This window comes from Strongylocentrotus purpuratus, unplaced genomic scaffold, assembly GCF_000002235.5.
Source record: "Strongylocentrotus purpuratus isolate Spur 01 unplaced genomic scaffold, Spur_5.0 spur5_scaffold_13, whole genome shotgun sequence".
Lineage (NCBI taxonomy): Eukaryota > Metazoa > Echinodermata > Echinoidea > Camarodonta > Strongylocentrotidae > Strongylocentrotus > Strongylocentrotus purpuratus.
This window is the reverse complement of record NW_022145598.1, coordinates 21,737,512-21,765,445: the sequence shown is the minus strand read 5'-3', so window position 1 is coordinate 21,765,445 and position 27,934 is coordinate 21,737,512. Positions and strand designations below refer to the sequence as shown.

The window sequence follows — 27,934 nt, the reverse complement described above, 5'->3', positions numbered from 1 at the left end:
CCCCGGATTGCTTTAATGTGGAGTATAATGAGGAAGAGGCTTGATTTGAAAGCACCGTGCGATTTAACTCACTTTGAGTAGCCTGTAATTAGACACATAACTAATCTTATTACAAACAACTGAATAGAATAGTTACAATAACCCCCTTATTTCATATGGGGAGTGGTTCACAAAGACTAAAATCGACTTTAAGTCGGACTTAACTATGGCAGGCCGTTCATGCCACTAGTTCCATTTTCTGTCAATTTTCTCTCCCCTGTCCCCCTCTCACATCCCCATCTCGTTCTCTTCTTCTTCAACTATCCACCCCTCCCTGTCTTCGTCTGTATCTTGGACTATCTGTATCTCTGTCTACCCCCTTTCTTTGCCTCTCTCCCTCTCTCTCTCTCTCTCTCTCTGTTCCTCCAATAGTATGGGTGCATTTTCATAAAGCTCTATATTTCGGTAGCTGTTTATTATTTATTAGACAAATGCGAAAAATAAACTTATTTCGAGGTTTTATTCTCCCATTATTTTGAATGAATATAAATGGGACTCTTTCACCTTTATTTAGTTCAATCTTTTGCACGGCACAGTTATGCTGAATCTTTGAAATACATGTATAATTCTCCTCTAAAATATAAATATTCATATAATTACTTTATACACATAGGATAAACCACGACATTGATAAAAGTACACTTCCTCGCAATTATGAAAAACTAACAAACCATTAAAGGTTAGGTAATAATTAAATCTCATGAAAACATTTTGGTATTGCGTATTATTTGCAGTAGGAATAATAATAGTATTTTAGTATCATTATTAGTAATAGTCGTCATCATTGTCAGCGTCATCGTAGACGTAGTGGTATAGCAGCAGTAGCAGCAGTTTTTTCAAAGTCTATACAACTTTCTAACCAATCGATATTCTCACCAATTGACATTCTAACCATAGTTTTTAACCATGAGGGCGTTTTTACTAAAGTCAGATATTGTAACAAAGAGGGCATATATATTTATTGTGCTCTTTATATCGCGAAAATTGATACGAGTGCATAACGCCCTATCAAAATAATTCATTCTTACTCTTCTATTAGATGGAAAAAAGGCAAGAAATTCATGAACACAACTTTTAGTCATAAATAATCTATGATTATCACATTCTTTGGTAATCGAAAGATAATTATAGCACTGCACCCAGTGAAAGATATGCACCTTCAAATACTTTTCTGAAACCATGAGATTAACATCATATAAATAACTATAATGCAAGTGATAAATGTACAATTAATAATTCTTCATGGAATCAGTCTCCCAGTTCATGCAATTTCAATAAAATATAGAAAAGTCAGGTAATTGAATATCGACAGAAAAAATAGAATGGCAATAAAACGTAAAGAACAGGCAATCTTTGGTGTTTACAACATCAGTACAACATCTAGGAAAATATTATTTACATCGAGTGATATGATAAAAGCATAATATATGTTGAAGAATTGGATAACATTATAATTATTTAGCAGAGGGGGAAAACCCCATAAATTTGAAAACATCATTATGTTGAAAGTACTGTGGGCTTTTATGATTCCTCAAAAATCACTTTATTTATACCGGCAGTGTATGCTTTTAGCAAGATGCATGAAGAGGGAAAAATACAAACCTAGCTAAGATAATTGCACTGTTCGAAGCGAAAGGACTAAATATGAGGTGAGAGTTTCACCAAAAAAATGTGGTTTTTAAAAAGTGAGTAGAAAAAAATAAATCGGGTGGGGGGAGTCTAACTATTCAATTCAAATTGTATTGATTAAAATCCAAAGAAATAGGATCATTCTCGATTATGATTATAACATTGGATTAAAAAAATTCAAAAATTATAGTGTAACATTGATAATTGATTGTAAGAGTAAGATGACAATAACCAGGAATAACAAACATTAACGTTCTATTGCATGTCTCTTCTGAAATATAAATACAGGGATAATAGAATAAATGAAATTACTCGTAATACCTTTTACAATTTTTTCTTTTAACATGTCAAATGTTAATGTATTTCATTTGAAACACCAGCTCTGCAATGCCCTCCATGATTTTTCGCTTTCTTGACCTGTTCATTCGTCCTGCATATTGTAAGGTTAGAAATCAATTGATTTTTTAGGATGAAGGTGAATATTAACAACTGTTGTAATAGCAATATCAATATCAAAATCAGTTTTTGTTTTAGCTCATTCCTCAGATTTAAAGACATAGAAAGGTAAATTCTACTTTCATACAATGTCTGAAGTTTGCATTTCAAACCCCCAGCTCTCTCTCTCTCTCTCTCTCTCGTTCTCTTTTTATCATGTTTATCTTTTCTTCTACTCTTACTACCATCCCCCCCCCCTCTCTCTCTCTCTCTCTCTTATCTCTCTCTTTCTCATTCTCTCCCCCCTCTCTCTCTCTCTCTCTCTCTCTCTCTCACACTCTCTCTCTCTCGAGTCCATCTTTCAGTCCTTAGCATTTCTTCCCGGCATGTTTCCTTAACGTACATGATGCTAAAGATAAGTTACCTAGGCGGGACGGAGTAGCATACAGGTAATTTGAAGCCGCTGTATTCTGATGAGATTGCCACTGCGTATGCACCCATATCTAAAGAACGGGAGGAGAGAAAAAAATAGACAAGTTTTGATGATTAACTTGTAATGACCTTTTTACTCACATCTCGATTCTCCAATTATCTCCCCGGTATCAATATTATTTAAAAACTAAAGAATGAAACAATGTATGTCATCTAAAGAGCAGACAATAAATTGAAAGGCCATTCACTCCCCTAATAGTTCCCTTCAGTAATGAACTACATATAGCTTATTCAGTCCTCACTCAATCAGTATCCAAATAATGAACCAACTAACTAACCAACAAAACAAAAATAAAAAAACAGAGAACAACATCAACAACAACCAACAAATAAAAACAAAACAACCAACAAACCAACCAACGAACAACAAACCAACACACCAACCAACAAACAAACCAACAAACCGACCAAACAACAAATCCCAAAACCAACCAACCAACGTAGCATGAAATATAATTTTAAAAATAAACAATCAATCAACCAACCAAGTAACCAACCAACCAACCAACCAACCAACCTACCAACCAACCAACCAATCAACCAACCAACCAACCAACCAACCAACCAACAAATAAACCAACAAACCAACCAACCAACAAACAAACCAATCAACCAAAAACCAACTAGCTAACCAACAAACCAACCAACCAACCAACCAACGAATAAACCAACAAAGCAACATACAAACCAACCAACCGACCCACAAACAAACCAACAAACCAATTTACATACAACCCAACAACCCGCTCAACCAACAAAACAACCAACCAACCAACAAACCAACAAACAAACCAACAAACCAACCAACTAACCAAGTAACCAACTAACAAACCAACCAACCCACCTACCAACCAAACAACAAACAAACATACAAATTAACCAACAAACTAACCAACCATACTACCAACTAACCAACCAATTACGAACTAACCAACTAACAAACCAACAAAGCAACCTTCAAACCACCCAACTACCCAATCTTTAAATCAAGAAACCAACCAACCAAGTAAACATTACACCTTTACCTCTAAAAACCAACCAGTCACCCTCTTCCAGCTCTGGTAGAAGACAGTGTCGCCTCACGCAGTCCACCCTGCTCGTGGTATTACCCCACAGAACAGATGGTCTCTCGCTTCCGTCATTATTTGAACTCTGGTTCATCAATTTGAATGGAAAGAGACCACGAAAAAATGAAAGCCATGATTATATTACTGATTCTTGCCGTTGCCGTAACAAATTGATTTAACTGTATAAAAGAACACAATTCATTCTTGACAAAGATAACTGGGAAGCACGAAATGTCCCCTATACATAGCTACCCAATTATTGATTCATAGGTTTCTGCATGTATATAGGGGCGTGCCGCGTAGATCCTTGTCCAAAACGTAAATTAAATGTAACCTCTTTTTTTATCGTTGAAATGTGTATCGATGAATCAGGTCATTTTTTACCCTTTATAGTTATATTCATATTAATTCTACATTGATGCTGAATACATGACTAAATTGTGTGTAAACAAAGAGGACGGCAGACTAATATAATATTTATAATATCATTGTCTTATTTACCCAGGGTAGCGTCATATGAATTACTATTGTTACCTCTTCCACGACCTCCCGTATAGAAAGTCAACAGCCTTAGCTAATTTCAGGAATAGAACGAAACACAGTTGATGAGGATAAAAACTTATTATTTTCTCACCTTTAACACCTTAGCATCAAACTTAGCACCGATAAGGAATGAATCTCCAAGTGTTGAATACACGTTATTGCTGATATAATAAGCCACTTCGGGGGTTGCGCTGATATCTTTTATATCGTTCCAGTTTTCATCTGTAAAAGTGAAAAATATTTTGATAGATAATTATCTGTTGTTACTGTTTTGCTTGTGAAAAGTTTTCCGGTATTGTGCCCCTTTTGTCATGTTATCCGGACCTACTTCCTTTTTTTCTAAAAATAATTCTTGAGTTGATCAACGTGGAAAAGATTATCTGTTATTATTTTGTTGCTTGTGGAAAGTTTTCTGGCATTGTGCCCCTAGCTTTTACAAGGTCTCGAATTTGTCCTCGTTAGCCCCATCTCCGACTTCTACGCCTTATATCTTTGTGACGATTACAGCGTCACCCCTCCTCCTCCCTCTCTCTCTCTCTCTCTCACTCCCTCCCTTTTTCTCTCTCTCTCACTCCCTCCCTTTCTCTCTCTCCCTTTCTGGTAGCCTATGTATCAGTTTCTTTCTGTCTTTATCTCTTATCTGGGTTGAATGAAAGAGGGAGGAAGAGGAAGAAGAAACAAAAAAGAAGAAGGAAGAATAGTTCGGTTACCTTTCGGAGCTGAGAATGGATTCTTAATAAGGTCCCGTTTTCCAATCACACAAACGGCGAGGGAAAAGGCCGACTCGACGTAAAACGTGCCCGGCTCGCCGATTATCCGCGGATTCTGGTTATTTGAATCAGGAAAGTATTCGGCGATTGCGCTCCGTGCAGCAGCAGAAAACTTGATGGTGGAGGAGAAGCAAAAAGAAACAAATGAAAAGAAGACAAAAAGGTAAATCAATAAGAAAAGTATCGAATTAAAAGAATTTCAATTAGTTTTGTTATCATCAGGAGAAAAGTACACAAACACATTGTGAGCAATCCACTTCCGGGGTATTCATTAGGTACTATCGACATTTGGTACACCTTGGAGTCTTTAATCAGAAGATTAGCACAAAAACATAAATAGGAAAGGTTAATTATATCTTATATCATCTGCAATTTCGGAGAGTGGCTATATAATACTCTCCCATTAAAAAGTGATACGAGAGGACTGATTTTTCACTGCAAAACTACATCGACAGAGCTTGAAATACTTGTTATTGTTCAAAGAACTTGTTTAATCAATGTATAACCTCTTAAAAATATACCTTTAAATAACTTTTAAAGAGAAACATTCCTCCAAAGATGAGGACAAATGATGGCGTATCAAGTATTTGGTAGATGGGAGGGGCATGATTCAGAAAGTTATAATCACGTGATATGCCCCCTTTAAATAGATCGTACAGTTAAAGATTTCAATATCCTTCTTCTTCTTCTCCTCCTCTTTCTACTGGATTTTCTTCTTTTTCTTCTTAGAAAATAGTTTTGAAATGTACAAGCAACACAATATTACATAATAATCCAAGTATGAGTTCCATTAGCAATACAGTTTAGCCCTTGAGTCGATTTCATGAAAGACTTTGCGATCTTGTTACAGGCTTCTCTTATCATGCCACATGGCTAATCCCCATTAAATTGTGCCAAGCCACAAATCCCCACGTGCCAAGTTTATTTTGAGATAATCTGATAAACGCGATGGTACTATGAATAGCACAACACAGTACAATGAGCATGACCAATAACTGCTATTACGAATGCGTGCAAGCATGCACAAGGCAGCGAAGCAATGGCTCTCTCGCATGTTCGAAGCACTTTAACGGCAGCGTGCATGCAGCCTTATGGCAGGATATGAGTTTAAAAAAAAGGGGGCACGAGCCAGCGTGCCCTCTATACCTAAACTCAAAATACCTTTTCGAAAGGGATGGATGATGACTCTTTCCCGGGAAACCTCCTCCTATATCAATAATACGAAGATCATGTCCGATGTCGTTGCCGATATCGTAGGCTGTTCGTGCATCTCGTATGGCGGCGTAGTACGATTCGGGGTTACCGCTTCCACTACCAACATGAAAACTATGACACGGAGAGAGAGAGAGAGAGAGAGAGAGAGAGAGAGACTTTGGTGGTAAGCGCTTCATAAGCAACGTTTTTATTATTATCATTATTATTATTATTATGCGAGAGAATACGATGTGTTCTCACTGTCGCTCACAAGATACATCACTCTTTGAGTGGGTTTGATTAAACTACTAATAACAAAGGGTCTATAACTTATATCATTCACCCTACAACAAAGATCGATTTTATTTTCTCTATCAAAAACATATCATAGCCAACAAGACTATACTAGAACTCTTTCTCATAAGGAAGGCAGAGGCGTCAATTGAGGGGGGTGTCACCCCTACTTAACTTTTCCTGTCGGAAAACTGTTCGTATAACACAGAATGTAATGAACCACTTTTGTTGAGAACGTTCGGTTAACTTGTCTGCTAATTTTGGTCCGACAAGGTTTTAACCCCCATAAGTTAATGTCTAGCGACGCCGCTGTGCTAACGAGCAAGAACACTGGCTTAACATGTCGAGGTATTGTATGAGCCGACGTGCTGGTGGGCTATATTTCGTCAAAAATGCAGGGTAAAGGTTACTTACGATAGCCGAGGGTGTTTGAACTGTTTTGAAGGTACCGAATGTGGGTAATTTTATTAATGCCCGAACAAAATGTTGTGTATTATTTATTTTATAAGATAATGTTTTATTTGTTTTACAAAATGATGTTTTATAACATGATTATGATGTTGACCGGTCATTACCATTGGATAATGACCGGTCGTTATCCAAATTACGCGTTAGGCAAAATAAATGCCTGGTCACGTGTACGCTTTCAACCAATCATCTGATCAGGATCCACGTCATCATCTTATAATATAGGCTAACGACTGTGAAAAAATTGTCGCCGAAGCTTGTGTCCTACAACCACAAAGCAACAGGGGGCGTTTCACAAACTTGTCATCTGTGACAAATGACAGTTTTTGTTATAAGCTACTGAAATCCTTGCTTCTGATTGGTTATCAGCAGATTTGTCACTGCTTTTTGTCATTTGTCATTGAAAAAAGGCTTTGTGAAACGGGTCCCAGGTCTCACCATATACCTTCCACGGCCAGGTCTAGATTTTTCGCTGCTTCCAATAACCGGCGAACTTCATGAAGTGGGCAACCAAACTTCACCGAGAGAGGGATCACAGCAGTCTTGTCCTCGGCCCAAATCCGTAAGACCAATCTACTTGAAAAAGAAAAAAAGGGGTAAATCAGATCACTCTATATTATGTTTTTGGCAAAATAAATGAAGAAAAGAGCATCAACAAGTACATTTCCAGATATACCTGTCTAATTTCAAAATATACAGCCTGAGAAGAGGCCCACGGACACGCGCCCCTTAGGTACGGGCATTAAATAATTCTTTTCCCCTTCTTTATGTGTAAATCATGACTGAAGGGCCAGGAGGGAGGGGGCAAGTGTTCCCTGTGCCCCTCCCTTGATTCACCAATGTGTGTGAAATATTACCAATGCATATTATTTTGTACCTAAAAAAAACCAAAATAAAAATCTTCCTGTAATTCAACTTATAATATATACATAATAATTGCTAGTTCTTATATAGCACTTTTCAGGACCGAAGGTCCTCTCAAAGCGCTTTAAAGATATATATATATATATATATTATTACCCCGGTCATCGGATTCAGGCTTACCCGTACACAATGTATGTACATTCTCCACTCCCTGGGGAGCATTCCAGCCAGGCGTCATTTTTAAAAGCGCACACTTGCTAATCTAAGCACATTAGCTTTCGCAAACCAAGCAAAATATTGTGATATAAGTGTGGATAAGATCCCCCCCCCCCCACTCCGCACCGACACAATTACAAAACAGACAGATAATCATTTTATAACTAATCGTGCAGTATAAAATGACGCATCGTTTTCTTCAACGGGCGTATCGTGTGCATGGAGGGGAGGGGGTGGGGGCACAACATCCAGTTCAATCCACGATTTACGCGTATTTGTTGTATTTAGTGTTAAGCGCTTTAAAATTTGCCATATAAAGTACTATTACAGTCAATTAAACATGATAAAACATAATAACATTAGCAGTTCATAAGCCCACTCTCTAACGAAATAAGTAGTTTTTTTTCTAACAAACAAACAAGCAAGGAAACAAACAAATAGAATGGCAGAGAGAGAGAGAGAGACATACAAAGAAACAAGTAAGCAAGCAAAGGTACCTTACCTTGCAGTTGGAAAGACTTGCTTTATTTTTATGATCTCCTCCTCGTTGTCGAATGTCATGAGTCTGACGTCGTTCTTCTTGGCAAATCTAAGATGGGATATGGCTTTACATGGGTTTGCATAGATAATCCGATCGGGGTGAACGCCCATATCAAGAACCTGACGTAACTCCGTCTAAAGAGAGAGAGAGAGAGAGAGAGAGAGAGAGGGGGGGGGGGGGGGAGAGAGAGAGGGAGGGAGAGAGACATACAGACAGAGACAATAACGAGTAATGAGAGAGAGAGAGAGAGAGAGAGAGAGAGAGAGAGAGAAAGAGACAGAGACAATAACGAGTAGTGAAAGAGAGAGGGTGTGGAGAGGGACGGAACGGGGAGAGGGAGAGAGAGGGAGAGGATAGGAACAAATAAGAGATAGAAAGATAGACAAACAATGAGAGAGGGGGAGAGTGGGGAAAAGAGAGAGACAGAGTGTGTGTGAGAGAGAGAAAGAGTGAGAAATGGGGGGGGGGTGGAGAGGGAGAGGGAGAAGGAGAAAGAGAGAGAAAGAGAGAGAGAGAGAGGGAGGGAGAGAGGGAGGGAGAGAGAGAGAGAGAGAGAGAGAGATCTTTGAATGTTACCAAACACCTTGAAATAAAATATACATGTGCAGTATATCAAATTGAAATTGAAGGAAATTATATTTACATTAAAAAATGCTGTAACGTTGTAAAAGGAAATCCGTGGAAAGAGAAATCATTATTTTGAAACAGACTCGTAGGCCTATATTTGTGAAACGTCATGCTCCTATTAGTCATTCTTTCCTTTGAGTTGACAGGGGCGTCATAGAGTTGTTCTAAAACCAATTAAAATAAGGTATTGCGTAAAATAATAAAGTAATTTATGATTTGCCTACTTATATTTCTACCAGGATGAATTTTTTCTTCTTAAACTGATGGATGTAATTCAAATTTATGACTTGCCTTATATTTATATGAATATATTTTTTCATAAACTGACGGACGTAATTTAAATTTATGATCACAATAATTCATCGAAATGTTATCGGTTTTCTTCGCCGTCAAATTAAGATTCAATCTTCTTCGCCATGCGTTTCGTAAGCGAAAAAACAAAACAAAAATGGTTTAATTATCTTCAAACCTTGCTTCAATTTCACCAAAAAGTAAACAAATTAAAATGTTAAAATAAGAAATGTACCAATAATAATATGAACGATGATGATATGATAAAGATGATGAAAAGTTAAAAAAAAAAAAAGAAAAGCAAATGACGTCTGAAATATGTGGAAATGTGTGTGGAATTAAAAAGAATCCGATTTTTGTAGACTGATTTTCAGATATACAGGTTCACAAAGGATAAGCTAAAAGCTTAGTGTATATTTTCCTGTTACCTTTTTACAAGGAAACGCACACTTTTCATTTTTTCAACACGCCAGTAAAAATATGCAACTTACATAATCATAATAATATACCTTATACATAATAAGGAATACACATCCAAACCAACAACGTGATAGACATAAGGGGGAAATAATGAGTAAACTAGTAGTATATGGATGGGAATTTAAAAAAGAGCACAGTTGCTTGTCAAGATAAATCTCCAGAATATTACATTGTAAATGGGGAGGGGCGGTCGTTTAGATTATTTTAATTTTGTCGCTTGCATCCTGTTACAGCTAATATAGGGCAGTGATTTAATGCGCATGTGTGCCTGGAAAGATAAGTACGACAATATCGGAAGCTCAATTGGTAATATAATCTGAATAAGTGGGAGAAGCATGACGTATTTTTTCAGGTTTATTGCGAAAGTCATAAATCCCACTGGGTCAAGTGTGTTCGGAAAGGATCACATGTCTGTGTCTGTGCACACTTTTATTGTTTAGTTGGTTTTTATTTACAAGCTTTCTTGTATTAAGGGCTATACAATTTCTTTGTAATATTCCTAGCACGTAAATCATTAGAAAAATAATTTTGTTCGTGTAATCCGTACAAAAAAAAGCAGCTGATATATTTATATTCTAAAAATGAAAAAATTACGAAACTTGAACAAAATATTCAGTTTTTTTACATTTCCACGATATACATCTACAACTGAATGGTGATAATGATACAGATTAGACGGAGGTAAATGCAGAATAAATGAATAATCGACGAATACATGAATTATGAATAGTGGAATAGAAGAATGATGATAAATACATCGATAGGTAAAATGTACCAAACAAATCAAAGGATAATAACGGATGTAAACATCGTAGTAATTTCATAATACGGTATAGCACGTAAAATGGGATAAAGAAGATGCAAATGCAATGAGAGAGAGAGAGAGAGAGAGAGAGAGAGAGCGAGAGAGAGAGAGAGAGAGAGAGAGAGAGCGAGAGAGAGAGAGAGAGAGAGAGAGAGAGCAAGAGGTGCAAGCCCCAAAACGAAAGGGGTGAAGAAATAAAATAAAATAAAATTAAAAACAGCATTTAGTTTACCAGCCGAAAATGAAACCGGAGTAAGCATAATCCTGTCGTTTTTTGTATTACCTTACTAGCACAATCAAAACCTGCTCCAAGATTGGCTAATGTTTCTACTACTCTCCTGTCGGCGTTGCATTTAACAGCTAAAATTAAGAAGAAAACATTTAACTTCACACATTTATGGAAGACTAGAAGTATTCTCGATCAGAAATAGTGACTGATTGCTAATTTTCCCGAGAACATAACACACATAGTATAATTTAATTACGTTATCGCAAATAATTCAAAAATTTAGTTTCACAGTCATCTTGCCTAACAATAAGGGATGGAAGGCAAAGTTTTGATCTCACAAACTTACCAAAAATACAATCCTCATCCTCATAAGCAGCAGTAGCAACAACAACAACAACAACATCAACAAACAAGGGAAAGGTGAGTAAGGTCAGGAAATACGTCACAAAGGAAACCCGAAAAGCTTACATTGAATATAATAAATAAATTTGTGTTATCGTAGATTGTGGGGAATAGGATGAAAAGGCATGGAGCAGTTTGTTCAAGATCTTGGAGACATTTTATTATTTCTTAGGAAATGGTGTCTCTGGACAGATCGTAAGTAGGGATTTTTAGACTTGCACGTCGACATAGTGGACTCCTACGTGTGACGTCCTTTTAAGGCGCTGTGACTTCCTTATAAGGCACTGCAAGTGACTTAAAAGGACGTCACGCGTAAAATAGCAGTCCACTTTGACTTTTAGATTTGCACGTCGACAAAGTGGACTGCTATTTTACGCGTGACGTCCTTTTAAGTCACTTGCAGTGCCTTATAAGGAAGTCACAGCGCCTTAAAAGGACGTCACACGTAGGAGTCCACTATGTCGACGTGCAAATCTAAAAGTCCCTATTAATGGTTAGGTCGAAGCTTCAAATAATATTGTTAAAGGTTGGTGAACCACTGTAATTTCTTGGATAAAGAAATGCTCTTTCTGTGTTCTTTTAACTGGCGTGTGATATTCAATGACCTTCACGGGCTTGAAAAGCGCAGGTAATAACGCAGCCGTAAGGACACCTCTTGTGCAACTGTTCTAAAACAACAAAAACAACACCAACAACAACAACAAGATCAGCAGCAATACAATGTCATTTCATGTTCTGGCTTACCATAGAATGGTTGCACGTTGGGAAACTCCCGTTTCCACAGTTTGTGTTTCATCTCGATGTCCGCAAGATCGACCACAAAGAAAGGGTCGTCCTCATCCTGTGACAAAAAAAGATCATTAATTTGTTTTAAAATTATTATTATTATTATTATTATTATTATTATTATTATTATTATTATTATTATTATTGTAACGAAATTTTATTACAAATGTTTAATTCAGACTGCCCTCGTTCTCGAACTCTTAATTGTCTCTTCTTAGTTATCGCTCAATATCAATAACTCATGCGTGTATGCAAAACAAATGAGACAGAAGAAATGGAGTAGTGTGATCGTGAGTGTCAGTTGTATTCGTCGTTTATTACTTTCAATAAGGTTTGGAAAGAGCAGAAAGGAGTCCGAGGAGAAGTCTCAAGAAGTCTGTCTAACAAGTCTCTCGATTTTAGAATCCCTGGCTTTATATAGGGAGCTATATTTATCAGGCGCGGATCCAGGGGGAGGCCGAGCGTGCCTTGGCCCCCTCCCCCCCGCAAAAAAAAAAAAAAAAAAAGAGAAGAAAGGAAAAGAAGGGAAAGGGAAAAGGAGAAAAAGGGAAAGAAAGAAGAGGAAGAAGAAAAGAAAAGGGGGAAGAAGGAGATCGGGGGCCGAAAGGGCCTTGCCTCCCAGGCTGTTAACACCCCCCCCCCCCAATCAAAACAAATAAGAGAGAAGGAAGGAAAGGGAAAGAAAAAAAAGGAAAAGAGGAGATACTGGCGTACTGATAGGTTGGGGGGGGGGGGGGGGGGGGGGCTTGGGAGAAGTCAAATTCAAACGTGGTTTATTTCTAATTCCACAACGGTGGATTACAAATAATGCTGAAATGACATAATTTCCGAAATTTTTCCTCACTTTTTAGTAAATTATACGTTTGTATGTGTTTCAGGGCTCAAATTAATTTTTTTGTCCACGGGGGCTCTTCCCCCGAAAAAAAGAGCCCCCGTGAGCCTTCTCACGGGGGCTCTTTTTTATACAAATATCCATTTAATTGGTACCTATGATACTCTTCAATTATTTGCTATTTCATCATTATCATTTCAATCAGCATTTTCCCTCTTACAAATTTACAAGCTACATAGCTGTTACTGGCCTGTGTATATAATATACGCATACAACACTGATCTTTATGATGTCTTTAACGTGACATATCTTCTTCTCCCCTTGCAAACGAAAAAGAAAACATGGTCATTAAAAGGGATTAAGCGACAAATAATGATTGTGATTCAAATTGATGCGAATATTCGTTTGAATAAGCACTGCTATTCACCCGAAACTTCTTTTTAAAAACAACTTTTACAAATCTCAGCCATGCTTACTGAGTTGAGACGTTCCATTCAATTTAAAATACCCATTACATAATACACTTCTCCTAATCTCAAAGTGATCTTACAGCACAGTGGCAGAATTGCATGGCTGAGATTTGTAAAAGTCGTTTTTACAAAGAAGATTCTGGTGAAAAGCATTGCTTATTCAAAAAAATCCTTGCATCAATTTGAATCACAATGTGTCGCATGGTCCTTTTATTAAATAACCTTGTTTTCTGTTTTGTTTGCAGAGGGAGAAGAAGCTATGTCACGTTAAGAAATCATAAAGATCAGTTGTATTATGCGTATATACATAATGATACCAGAACAAATGTTGATTATCAGAATGTCATTTTGGAATACCTCTATACAAATACCACATTGTCTTTAGTCCGTATCAGTATTAGTATGATCCAATATAAGGCTATTATTCTTTATTTAATTCAGTATAATGCTTTTCCTCAAAAATAGTTTTGCTATTTTTTTAGGGTCGAGACGCTAAGAAATGGTTTCAAATGTACATTACACGAACCCTGAACCATTGCAAAATGATGGTGGTTCTCTCTCTCTCTCTCTCTTTCTTTATTTTAATTATGCATTATCAACTACATATAAAGCAGCAACCAAAAACTTAGGGTTATCTGAGAAAGGTGAAAGTAAGAGTTAAAAAGAAAGTCATGCTAAAACGGCGCTTCACTTCCCACCGCCCCCTGAAAAAAATAAAATAGATTAGTAGTCCTCCTCTCCAGAATCCACCTCCCCCCCCCCGCTTTAATATCACATTTTCACTTGGCAGCCCAAGGGGGCCGGGGGGTGGGAGGAGGGGGTTAAACCCCCTACCCCCACCCCCTGCCGTAGATCTGCCCATGTTACCATATCATTCCACGACATTTTGGTCTTCCTCTTCTCCTCAAAAGGGACTTTTAGATTTGCGTGGACGTGGACGTGTTACGTCCTTTTAAGGCACTGGCAATCACATGTGACGTCCTTTTAAGCAATGGCAGTGCCTTAAAAGGAGGTCACACGTTGCAGTCCACGTTCTCATCGTGCAAATCTAAAAGTCCCTAATATTGATTTACTGGTCGAGGTTCATTATTTGCTGACAACGAAAAACTTCTCCAGGCCATGACCATGTTTCTGCCCTTGCCCGATCGCCTCCAGCTCCAGCAGACATGGCGCGGCAGCGTGCACACGCACCGCTACTAACGGCGCAGTAGGCCTATAACCACTGCTGACGGCGGCACTGCACTTTTCTTCGTTTTCTTCCTCTAATGATTAAATGAAACGTAAAAGCTTCCGCGCTTTGCGCGGGAGGGGTGGGAACCTGAATTCAGACGAGGATTAAGAGTCGAGAACTGTACAACGAATCGTTTTCTTCCTCTAATGATTAAATGAAACGTAAAAGCTTCCGCGCTTCGCGCGGGAGGGGGAACCTGAATTCAGACGAGGATTAAGAGTCGAGAACTGTACAACGAATCGTTTTCTTCCTCTAATGATTAAATGAAACGTAAAAGCTTCCGCGCTTCGCGCAGGAGGGGGGGGGGGGCTGAATTTAGACAAGGATTAAGAGTCGAGAACTGTACAACGAATCGTTTTCTTTCTCTAATGATTTAATGAAACGTAAAAGCTTCTGCGGGGGAGAGGAGGGGGGACTGAATTTAGACAAGGATTAAGAGTCGAGAACAGTACAACGAATCGTCTTCTTTATCTAATAATTTAATGAATCGTATAAGCTTCCGCGCTTCGCGCGGGAGGGGGGGAACCTGTATTCAGACGAGGATTAAGAGTCGAGAACTCTACAACGACTCGTCTTCTTCCTCTAATAATTTAATAAATCGTAGAATTTTCGGCGCTTCGCGCGGGGGGGGGGGGGGGGGGAACTAACTTCAGACGAGAATTATTTCCGAGAACGGTACAACGAATCGTCTTCTTTCTCTAATAATGTAATGAAACGTTAAAGCTTGGGAGGGGGAAACTCCCCCCCCCCCGCATTACGTCACTGTTGGTCACCATTACGTACCAATATTTGGCTCGCACAATTTCAAATTTGGGCCCCCCCCCCTAAGAAATCCTGGATCCGCGCCTGATATTTATACTGTTTTCTAGCAGGCCAACCTTCCAGCAAGGACACAACCCGACCTCGAGCTAAAGGGCAGAGTCTGTCCTCAAACCATAGACGTAATTGCTCAAACTGAGGACAAAGTCTGGCCTCTGCTCGGGGTCAGTTGGGGGCCGCACGCGACTGAGTATTATTATGTTAAAGAGGAAGTCCACCCTGCAATTAAGTTAGTTTTAATAGGAGTAGAAAAATGAGAGAAACAAGTCAGTGAAAGTTTGAGCAAATTCCGATTAAAAATAAGGAAGTTAGGATTTTTTAAGTTGTGATCAATCAAACACAAATTGGCAACTCTATGACGTATCATGCGAGCTCAACTTCCATTTGCTCAGTACTAAAAAAATCTAAAATTTTCATTTTCCCTCAAGAAAAATTTCAACCATACATGCACCCTAAATATAATAATTGCAAATATGTTTCTATACTCCCCCTGCAAGGAACAAATATATATTCCGTCATCAATAACGAAGAAAACATGATTTTATGGAATATTATGCACAAAGCTAATGAAGGAGAGCTCGTATAATAAGTCACAGAGTTGCCAATTTGTATTTAATTGATCACAACTTCAATAATTCATAACTTTCTTATTTGGTTTTGATGCGATAAAACCTGCTCCTGGTTGCAGTGGCGTAATGAGCAAAAACGTTTTATGGGGGCTGACAAAAAAAAATCGCAGCACCCCACTCTAACATGTAGGCCCCGCTGAACGTTTCGCAAAGTTGGGTCTAGGGGCAAAGTCCCGGCGGGGACCAAGGGGTGGAGTCCCCGACGCTCAAGGGGTATGAGCATCAGTGGCGGATCCAGAAATTTCTTACGGGGGGGGGGGCACAAAATGGCATGGAGTTAAATATAATGTAAAACGATGAAGCGACAGAACGAGGCTTTAGCGGCGAGGGAGCGGAGCGAGCAAGCGGGGTGGGTCTTGGAGGGGGTTCTGGCCCCCTCCCAGAGTAAGAAGCATTTTCCAATTTTAGAACCAAATTAGACGCATTTTCAGAGTAATATGACGTAAAATTGCTTTCTCCTACCCCTTCCAAGAGTAGGGATCTTTTGCAATTTGAGAAACACATTTAGCGCATTAAAGTCCACCGGCACTTCCTGGAAAAATTCGAGGCCTTCTGATTGGTTAGAAGTTAGAGAAAAGTGATCTGTCACATCTTGAGACGTTGTATATGCTTTGATACCGCACAATGCACAAAGACGGTGGTCCGGTACTTCATCAGTAGTACTTGCAAACATTTTCTCGAGTGTATAAACTGTGTCGTTATCAGGGGCGTCGCTAGATCTTTGTCAGTGGGGGAGTGGGAAGGGTGTAGAGGCCACCGATTACCGAAAAAACGAGCAACCAATTACCGACAAATATATTAATGCCCAAATGTTTACAAATTTAACCCTATAAACCCGGGGCCAGGAACTAAGTTATTTTTCAGTCTCCCCCTCCCGCGCAAAGCGCGGCAACTTCGACACTTCATTAAATTATTAGAGAAAGAAGACGATCCGTTGTACCGTTCTCGACTCTTAATTCTTGTTTGGATCCAGTTCCACCCCTACCCCCTCCCACCCGAAGCGCGGCAGTTTTTACGTTTCAATAAATTATAACTCTTAATCCTTGTCTGAATTCATTTTCGCCCATCCCGCGCGAAGCGCGGAAACTTTGACGTTTCAATAAATCAGTACTCTTAATCCTTGTCTAAATTCATTTTCGCCCATCCCGCGCGAAGCGCGGAAGCTTTCACGTTTCATTAAATTATTAGAGAAAGAAGACGATTCGTTGTATCGTGTTTTTGTCTGAATTCAGTTTCCCCCCTCCCGCGCGAAGCGCGGAAACTCTGACGTTTTATTAAACTATTACTCTTAATCCTTATCTGAATTCATATTCGCCCATCCCGCGCGAATCGCGGAAGCTTTCACGTTTCATTAAATTATCAGAGAAAGAAGACGATTCGTTGTATCGCGTTCTTGTCCGAATTCAGTTTACCCCCCCCCCCCCCCTCCCGCGCAAAGCGCGAAAGATTTGACACTTCATTGAATTATTAAAGAAGGAAGACGATTCGTTGTACCGTTCTCGACTCTTAATCCTAGTCTGAATTCAGTTGCCCCCCCCCCCCCGAAGCGCGGAAGCTTTGCCGTTTCATTAAATTATTAGAGAAAGAAGATGATTCGTTGTACCGTTCACTAACTCTTAATCTTGTCTGAATTCAATTTCCCCAATGGGCCCCCTTAACGGTACATTTGAAGTGTTACATGATGCAAGTATGGAACGCTCGGCAGTGCTTGTTACATTTGCTTCTGGAAAGGATTTTTTTTACTAGTGTTACTGTTAGTGGCCACGGCCCCTTAGTGACTATAAAAAAACATTTGCTCTTCCTGGCCATTTGGGAATGTGTCAGTTCGCAACAGAAATGGAGAAACGCGCATTTTGTTGAAAATCATGTGATTTCACGAACATTTATACATCACTTGTATATGGAATTGAAAATAAGTCATGGTTCAATTTTATTGGGGGGGGGGGGCTGCCCCCCCCCCCCCACCAGTACGCCAGTACCTGGTTGTAGTATGAGGCTTTAAACAGTCTTACATGACTAAAGCAAGAGTCAGAAACATAATATGGAATGTCAAAATACTCACAAGTTAACAGAAAATGATATGAAATTATATATTCTTGTTAGATAAGGTTTATTTCTTCTCAGAACTTTATTAACCAATCTCTATGATTCTTTTGATTGATCGTTAGAGTTCTGATAAGATTTAAGCTTATCTATCAATGAAACCACAGGCTATCCAAAATATTATATTTTTCAAACAAACTTAAAAATACTGAAGGTAATATATCATCTACATGGTATGTCTTTAAAGAACTGCGTAATAATAAAAGTCGTACACCTACTCAACAAACCTTTAATATAAATGGTCACAAAGTAGATGAGCCAGATGAAATAGCAAATTTGTTTAATGAATATTTTGTTAACATAGGCCCTGACCAGGCTTCCAAAATCGATAGACATAATCATGACTTTAAGGAATTTCTCCCAGAATCAACTTACCCTTCGCTCTTTTTATATCCGACAGATTTTATTGAAATATTAAGTATTGTTCGCTCATTAAAATCCAGCCATTCTCATAGCTATGATGAAGTTAGCACCCATTTGCTTAAAAAAAATTATAGGCAGTATCTTATCACCTCTAGTTCACATTTTCAATCTTTCGATGTCTTCTGGTGTTGTTCCAGCCTCTTTTAAGACGGCTAAAGTCATACCAATCTATAAAATAGATGACCCCTCTTCTATGTCGAACTATCGACCAATATCCATATTACCAAGTTTCTCTAAAATCCTCGAAAGAATGGTTTACAACAGATTATATAAATTTTTAACTCAAAACGACTCGCTGAACCCAGATCAGTTTGGTTTCAGGAATTTCCATTCAACTGATTTAGCACTACTCCAATCGATAGAGTATCAAATGCCTTGGCTGATCATAAACATGTAATAGGCATATTCATGGATATCAGCAAGGCATTTGATACTCTTAATGATACTATATTATTGTATAGATTAAAGCATTACGGTGTAAGAGGTAAAGCACTTGATTGGTTCGAAAATTACGTGTCATCAAGAAAACAATATACTTTATTCAATTCAGTTTCTTCTAACGTATCATCTATTAAATGTGGAGTTCCGTAAGGCTCCATTCTTGGGCCACTATTATTTTTGATATACTGTATGTCAACGATATTTCTAATGTTTCACCAATTACTTTGAGCTGCTTGTCGATAATGTTCCAATAGAAAAAAAGTCATCAACGAAGTTCTTAGGTGTATATATATATATATATAAATGAAAAATGTAACTGGAATGATCATGTGAACTATATTCCTACCCCTATTTCTCGCAATATTGGTAAAGCTAAAATACTTTTTGCCAACACAAGTCATGTGCTTAGTATGCTATATAATACACTGGTTTTACCATATATTTCTTACTGCAATATCATATGGGCTACTCATAAGGGCTCGGTGTAAAAATGTCAGAGGTAAAAATGTCAGAGGAAAAAATGTCAGAGGTAAAAATGTCAGAGGAAAAAATGTCAGAGGTAAAAATGTCAGAGGTAAAAATGTCAGAGGTAAAAATGTCAGAGGAAAAAATGTCAGAGGTAAAAATGTCAGAGGTAAAAATGCCAGAGGAAAAAATGTCAGAGGTAAAAAATTTCATTAATTTCAGCGCTGCTTTATTTTCTTCTTTCTATAACTTTTATAATTATCTTTCTGCCCGAAATTGGGACCTTTTGCCCGATTATTGCCGAGGGGAGACAGGGGGGGGGGGGTGCATCCTTCGTAGTGACCCGGCTGCCTCCCCCTCATATGCCTTTGTCTAAGCAAGTGATACTGGTACACTGAGCAAACTTCTGGGAAAAAAAAATGTCTAAAATCGAATAGTTTGGCAATGAATAATTATAGGCCGAGTTGTGGCTCGATGGTGTAATCATTAAATAAAAAGAAAAGTCGTCACAGCCCCCCCTCCCCCCCCCCCCCCCCAAAAAAAGAAAGAAGATAAGATATCACGCTGTGAGTCCTCCGCCACCCCCGCCACCCCTCCGCCCCCCGTCCGCCCCCACTTCACCATCCCTTCTGAAGATTGATGGACATTTTAAAATGTGGCAATGACTACTATAAAATGTAATTTCCTACAAATGCATATTTCCAACAATTTCACTTTTTGTGGGCTTGATACTTTGATACCTTGATACAAAGCAGAAAGCCGCCCATGTATCAAATGCTAACCGCACCATCACATTCCAGAGAAGCGTGCGCTTTGCAAAGAGTTGATCGTCGATCACTATTGCGGTATAAATAGTCTGGGAGAACATCGATAAGCAGCTTGATACTCTGATACAAAGCAGAAAGCCGCCAATGTTACATCAAATACTAACCGCACCATCACATTCCAGATAAGTGCGCGCTCTGTAGAGGTTCTGTTTAAGCTACATCGTTCTATAATTATTTGCTGTGAGAGATCAAACTCTGAAATTGACAAATATTTATTCATGAGTAACATATCAGAAACATAGTTTTACTGTACACATTTATAGCATCATGATCAAGGGCGTCAATCCGAGTTAGAGCATGGGGGGGGGGGGGGGACACAATTTAACAGTTACTTTGACAAGTATACCACGTTATGTTGCTACACACACACTCTCTCTCTCTATTATTCTGTTTCACGGCATGTAATTTCATTGGTGACCGGTTCATTCATTGCCTTTTTTATATTTGACGTTTCATTACATTTTTAGAGAAAGAAGACGATTCGTTGTATACCGTTCTCGACTCTTAATCCTTGTTTGAATTCAGTTCCTCCAGGGGCGGATCTAGCTTTTTGCTAAGGGGGGGGTTTGACCAAAATAATGACGATGCGGAGCATCGTCCACGAGCCGCGAAGCGGCGAGCCGATTTTTTTTGGGGTGTTTATTTGAACTCCGTAAGTGATGTTTTCCTGGCATCTATTAACACAATGGAGACCATAAAAAGCAGTGCATGATAACGTCTTTTTAAATCAAGTAACAGTAAATACACAGTTATATCCAGATTTATCATGTGTTTGGTTAAGTTACCAGATGAGTTGAATATCTTCTCACAATATTTGCACTTGAAAGGGTTTCTCTCCAGCGTGCGTTCTTTTTTCTTCTTTTTTTTTTTTTTTTTTTTTCCTTTTTTTTTGGGGGGGGGCCGCCCAAGGGGGGGGGGGGTTTAAACCCCCTAAACCCCCCCGTAGATCCGCGCCTGTCCTCCCCCCCCCCCCCACCCTCCCGCGCGGAAGCTTTGACGTTATACATTAAATTATCAAAGAACTTCTTTTCTGACAAAACATAGGGGGTACATTTCACCACCTGAAAATTCGTGTGGGGGGGGGGGGGGGACGTGTCCCCCCCCCCCCCCCCCCCCCCCAGGATTGACGCCCCTGATCATGATACTGCTTGTATACATGATAATATTGTTTAAAGGATATTTGGTGCAGGATTTATACGAGGTGTGCTGGCATACACTGTATACGACAGTTTCCAGCAGGTACATATTCGTACAAGTCTACACATTAAACACAATGCATCATGAATTTGGCAGAACAAAAACAGTTGAAATTGAGGTACTTATACTGTATTTCTCCCACGTTTCTTAATCACAAACATGATTTTTTTTTTTTTAAATATAAAGTTACGCAGTGTTATGGTCGAAACTCGAAAGCACATGACAAAATACCTAGGAAGATATGTCTCAACGTTTACCACTTGTAGGCCTACTATCTGACATTCTTCAAGCGAAGCTTTGATATTGTTTGTTAAACTTTTGTAATAAAGTATCGATGAGAGGGACAAAGCATCCGAGTCTTTTTATTAATGTTTTCTTGTCATAACAGTCTTTGCTGGGATGGACATGAAGATGGGTCTAATGACTAAATTTGTGGAATTTCTGTGCAATCTTTATAACTGATTCCCTGTTGTATCTCATTCAATCTTAATATTCTATGTACTTAGGCCTACTTCCTCAAAACCAAATAAACATTAAAACATCAACCAATTTTAAATATCGAAAAATGATAGAAATTAATATATGCAAACCATCACAAAATACAAGTTTCAATTTTCCACATTGTATTATCCTCAGGACATGTACGAAGTACACTACACAGACATTTATAAAATATAATAGACTAGCCCAGTAGCTTACATCTTGACATTTTGTGTGATAAAGTGCCGAGATATTATGATGGCACCAATTTTTCCCCTACATTTTTTTTTAACCTTCCTTTTTTTTGGTATCTCTGACATTTTTACCTTTGACATTTTTTCCTCTGACATTTTTACCTCTGACATTTTTACCTCTGACATTTTTACATCTGACATTTTTTCCTCTGACATTTTTACCTCTGACATTTTTTACCTCTGACATTTTTACCTCTGACAATTTTACCTCTGACATTTTTACCTCTGACATTTTTACCTCTGACATTTTTACCTCTGACATTTTTTCCTGTGGCATTTTTTCCTCTGACATTTTTACCTCTGATATTTTTTCCTCTGACATTTTTACCTGGCACCACTCATAAGTGCAATACTAATCGTATATAACTGTTACAGAAAAAAGCAATTCGAGTTTGTACCGATGCAGGTTATCGCGACCACACTGACCCTTTATTTGTCACATTAAAAACTCTAAAAATAAGTGATATACACTACATGCAAAAATCTCTGTTAATGTTTCGGCTCAAATCCAGCAATCTTCCCCCATCACTAGTCATTTTATTCCAACATAATTTTAATTTTCATTCCTACCCAACCAGGCATTCCAATGAATATCACCTATTTAACGCCAAAACAGCCTTAGCTCAAAACTCAATTAGACATTCTGGCCCTGATACCTGGAATGCACTACCCCCTGAAATAAAACGATGAATACAATGCTATCCTTTAAAAGAGTGGTGAAAAAGTTTCTTACTGCTCATTATCTTTAAATCCACCAACAAAATAAGTTCTCCTCGTTTACCTATCGTTACAAAACTCGATAATTTTCTGTACTGTTTACTTTTTTTGCTTCCATTCATTGAAACGTTGATTATAACCTTCCATGACCTGGTATGAATAAACGTATGAATAAAGAGTGGCCTACTTGGAATACTGAATAAACACTGTCTTCTATACAAACATTTCAAGGCTCCGACTCGCAGGCCCAGGTTTAAAACCAGCTGGCTGATCTTACTTTCACATTCTTAATGTCCGAACCTCGCGAGTCTTCTCATTCTATAATTGTATCCCAAGTTGGCCACTCAGTATTAAAATTTGCATTTTCTTTTCTTTTTAAAAATCTTTATGTATCAATTTGAAATCCAACTACCACATAAGTCTGTGAATATTGATGTGCATCCCCTCTTTCTTTTCTCTTTTTCCCTCTGTCTTTCCCCCCTTTTTACCAATATTTTGTTCCTCCATATTTGTATTATTATGTATCCTTTGAGGGTAGTCATACTATCAAGCTTTGCTTATTTTGTCAACCCTCCTGTTTGATGTTCTCGATTAGTTACACCCAGCCTTACTTTATTCTACATATATTCTTTTGTCATGTGTAAATTTGCATTATTTGTTTGTTATTATATTTGTAAAAATGCAAAAGAAAAAGAAAATCAAACAGAAATGAATTAATCAAATCAAATCAAATCAAATCAACCATGTTGTTACAATCATTTCATTAAAAGAGGCGAGAACGAAAAATATTCCAACTTATTTGTCAACAGTGTATCTGTTGATCATTTTATCGGCTTGTGTTGGATCATTGCACTTACCTCTCTTTGAATATCTAGGCCATTCTTCCCGCGTATCACATCCTTCATGTGTTTCAAAATCTTATCGTCACTTGCAACATCTAATGTTTGTCCTTCTTGCGATTTCTGTCCATTCGATAAATTCAGGCCCATAATTGCAGGTCATTCGCCACAAGAAAATATCCACCCCAAAACGCCACTCAGCGTGTTTCACCCTCTCCTGCGTATTCCCCGTTGCGTCATTCAGTTAAGCGAAGTTTGAAGATCATTAATTGAAGTAAAACCAAAATCGTTTTAAACTATTCCAGGTTGAAGGTGTATTCGCAGTGACGTGCAAACTAGCTTGATGATGCATTCGTGGTTTCATTGGAAAGTGACTCTTCCCACTGTGATATTCAACCTTTAAATCACAGATATAGACGGCCTAGTTGTTAACACTTGAGATAGCTAGGCCTTAATCCCTACTAAAAGATACGTGCGTAAAGATACCAGCGGAAAGCTGAGGCATGATCGTTGCCGCGAGTGTCATTCATAATTATGAGCGGAAGGCGAAATATGAACAAGTGCGAACATAATATCTATGGGATCTTCAATAGGGTATATAGAATTGCCCTTGAGTAGACGGCCGACTGTCGATATATAACCTCAAACTTAAACGTGTTAACACTTAAGAGAAGGTTGAGTTCTGGGAAGAGGTGAAAAATAATTTGTGAGCATTACTCATTCTTATTATGCAAGTGTGGAAGAACATCAGTTAAGACATGTTCCCTGAAAAGCATGGCTCTTCAAATGCCTTCATAATTATTCTAAATATGCATGTAACATCGTAAAAATCGGGGGGCCGGCTTTTTACGCCACGTGTTCGTGTAGTCCCATATACATCTTTCTGTGCAAGTGTTTGTAACTTTACCAAGACTTGGCCACATTTCTTATCATTTTGATGATTCCAGAACCTTGCAATACACACAAATTCTTATATGCTAGATGATCAACCTTTTCTGGTCGGTTCCACACCGTTTCTTTCACAATGCAATCGCATGACCAGAACTCAACTTCATCTTTAAATATGAGTCATTTATCATGTTACCTGTAGAGGTGGCGGAGCCGGGGGCTGGGTGGGGGCACAGTGCCCCTACTTTTCGAAGTATCCCTAAAGTGCCCCTTTTTATTCCACAAAAGTGCATCTTACCACCTCTGATAAGTGCCCCCTTCATCGATGTAAATTGCCCCTATTCAAATCTGATAGGTTCCCATTTTAGTTTAACAAATGCCCTTTTCTGTTGTAATAAGTGCCCCTTCGCCTTCTGTGCCCATTTTCATCTTGGATGAGTGACCCTTCTCTCCAGTCCCATAATTGCCCCTTTTCTTTTAACAATTGCCCATTTCCCTTTGTAATAAGTGCCCATTTTCGTTCTCACAAGTGCCCCTATTCAGCCTAGGTAATTGCCCATTTTCAGGTTCAACAAATACCCCTTACCACCTCTGATAAGTTCCCCTTCACCCCTTATAATTTCCTCTTTTCTAATCTGAGAGGTGTCCCTTCTATTTTTACAGTTTTAGGTGCCTCTTTGCATCTCCGGTGAGTGCCCTTAAAACAATTTGAGAGGTGACCCTTTTACTTTGTAATAAGTGCCCCTTTTATTTGACACATCCTATCCTTTCTAATTAGTGCCATTTTCCTTCTGATAATTGCCCCTTTTCCTTTGTAATAAGTGCCCCTTTTCCGTTCTGATAAGTGCCCCTTTTCATCTCTGGTGCGTGCCCCTTATTAGATGAGAGCAACGCCCCATTTTAATCTCGGGCAGTTACGAATTTTACTTTGACACGTGCTCCTTTTCTTTTCTAGTAAGTGTTCTTTAAACTGTGGATGTGTGCCCCTTTTTCTTTCACCATAGAAAAATGTGCTCCTAATTTAAAGGTAGTGAATCCCTTTTGCAGCCAACATCGAATTATGTAGAACTTTGCAGGAATTATGAATATGTCATGTATGTCATATCTGTGAAATGTGAAAACGTTAGCAGTGTCCTAGTATTCAAAGTTATGCAAGGAAACCCGTTTACCTTCTAGACTTCACCGTCAAAAACTATTGAGTGACTGGCTGACCTCTTTTTTTTCTTTGGTAAAAACGTACATAAAATGAGCTATAAAGAGTACATGGGCATTCGTCTACATCAATAACCCACTTATTGTTATAGCCAAAATTAAACTGATTGAATAATTTCGCAGCACAACTTCGTACGACCATTCGTTACAAGGGTCTGAAAATCAGACTATCTGATTAAACGAGCGCGCTCGCTAAAATAACGGTCGTTACTTTCCCACAAAAAGACATTTTCAAGCCCTTTTGTTTTGAGTGAAGTTCTAGATTAGTATATCTTTCAAATGCCATTGGAATTTAATCTTTTCACTTTTTGGCCTGCAAATGGGACATGTGAGGCTGGGCTCCAATGGCCGCAGATAATTATAAAAAGTAAAGAGAAAAGAAAGAGTGGGTTAAAGCGAACTTTTCTTCAATTTTCTCCTGCTTATATGTTTATGTGTCCTTTGAGTCGACTCTATAATATACATAATGTCAGATATTAACAACCAGCACAAGGAAAATCAAAACCTGATATGGTCATTAACTTTAATCTTCATTATTACCCGGATCAGACATCTGAGCAGTGGTTTTACAAAATCATATTACACTCGTTTGTAATCCTAAAAGGGCTAATCGGGGAATATGAGACCATAATTATTTACCTTTCATGAAAAAGCCTATGGACTTAAAGTGTTAAAAAAAGCATGAAATATTATAGTATTAATGACTGCTTTGAGAGAAATAGTTGTTTTATTACGCTCAAGGGAAGGTTAGAATTGTGCTATTCCCCGAGGCTTGCCGAGGGGAATAGCCCAATTCTAACCTTCCCGAGAGCGTATGAAAACAACTATTTCTCGAATATTAAAGCAGTCATTAATACTTTTATATGCCGAAAAAAAATAGACTAAAAAATAAAAAATAAAAAATAATTTACATTTTTGTCGAAGACGGGACTCGAACTCTTGCGTACAACAAGAGGTGTACCGAAAACCAACGCTTAGACCACTCGGCTATGGCCCGCCGTTAACATGCTAGGCAGTTTTCTCCAATATATACATTAAAATGGATTGAAACCGGCATCGCGTGTGATGAATGCTTCGCAAAAGCTCCATATACGGACTCTTCTTTTACTTTTGCAATGCATATTGGCACGAACTTAGATCAAGATCTATCGGCAGATGTTGTTTTTTTGTTTTTGGAAGTTTATTTTCGTCTTCATGTCAACAATGCAAGATAAAAGTGTCGGTAAGATCGATCGAGATTCAATTGTATTGAAATTACCGACCAATCCTTCGCACACATACGGCATCCTCCATCGCTCAAACCATTTTTTAACATGTAAACCTATGGGGTAACCATGGACGCTGACCAACTTTTTTTAATAACCATGGTTATTAAAAATATTGAAATGTTTTATGCATGGTTACCGAGAATTTTACAGGAACAGTTGAAGTTTATGAATGCAATTCGACCAATCAGATGGCTGGATTTCTTAAGTGAGGTATATAAAAGACCATATTCACCGCGCCGTATTTTGTCATTTTCAATGCGCATCTATTATGCGTACGAGAACCTGCGCACTGTACGCGCACTCTATTGTGACGTAATATCAATCCAAATTGGGTACACTGTTGTCAGTGTATCGAAAATTTTGTCAAGCAGCTGGATGCACAGTGCTGGTTTGACAAAGTTTGTTCAGTTCTATGAGATTGTCATGTATTATTTGCTCTAGATGTCTGATTTAGATAATAACAATATTGACTGGCTTAACTTTCGGGAGATACCACATATATTTCCATCACAAGACCCATATTGCCCTCGTCTTTGACTCGGGGCAATATGAGTCTAGTTTGGGAAATATTATGTGGTGTCTCCCTCAAGGCCAGTCCATATTATATAATTATTCTTTGGTATACATGTATTGCTTGTTTTCGTGAGAATTTAACTAGATGTCTATT

At 38.4% G+C, this 27,934-nt stretch overlaps 1 protein-coding gene across 1 annotated transcript; it reads right to left on the bottom strand.

Annotated features, from left to right (window-relative positions):
* Nucleotides 1–501: 501 nt before the first annotated feature.
* LOC105439774 (ornithine decarboxylase) lies at nt 502–24,410 on the bottom strand. Its single transcript, XM_030983614.1, has 12 exons — nt 23,918–24,410; nt 12,131–12,227; nt 11,039–11,115; nt 8,514–8,686; nt 7,370–7,504; nt 6,137–6,301; nt 5,497–5,506; nt 4,916–5,087; nt 4,297–4,427; nt 3,621–3,747; nt 2,528–2,606; nt 502–2,098 (listed from the first exon to the last, which is right to left on the bottom strand). The coding sequence occupies exons 1-12, from the start codon at nt 24,047–24,049 to the stop codon at nt 2,023–2,025; spliced, it is 1,374 nt and encodes a 457-aa protein (XP_030839474.1). The 5' UTR covers nt 24,050–24,410; the 3' UTR covers nt 502–2,022.
* Between the last annotated feature and the right edge of the window lie 3,524 nt (nt 24,411–27,934).

Bases quoted from the DNA above. Each gene is read 5' to 3' on its own strand.
- LOC105439774 (XM_030983614.1), bottom strand. From the start codon at position 24,049: ATGGGCCTGAATTTATCGAATGGACAGAAATCGCAAGAAGGACAAACA. The intron at 11,116-12,130 runs GTAAGCCAGAAC...TCTTAATTTTAG, and splicing joins CAACGTGCAACCATTCTATG to CTGTTAAATGCAACGCCGAC. The intron at 4,428-4,915 runs GTAACCGAACTA...TCACTTTTACAG, and splicing joins TCCATTCTCAGCTCCGAAAG to ATGAAAACTGGAACGATATA.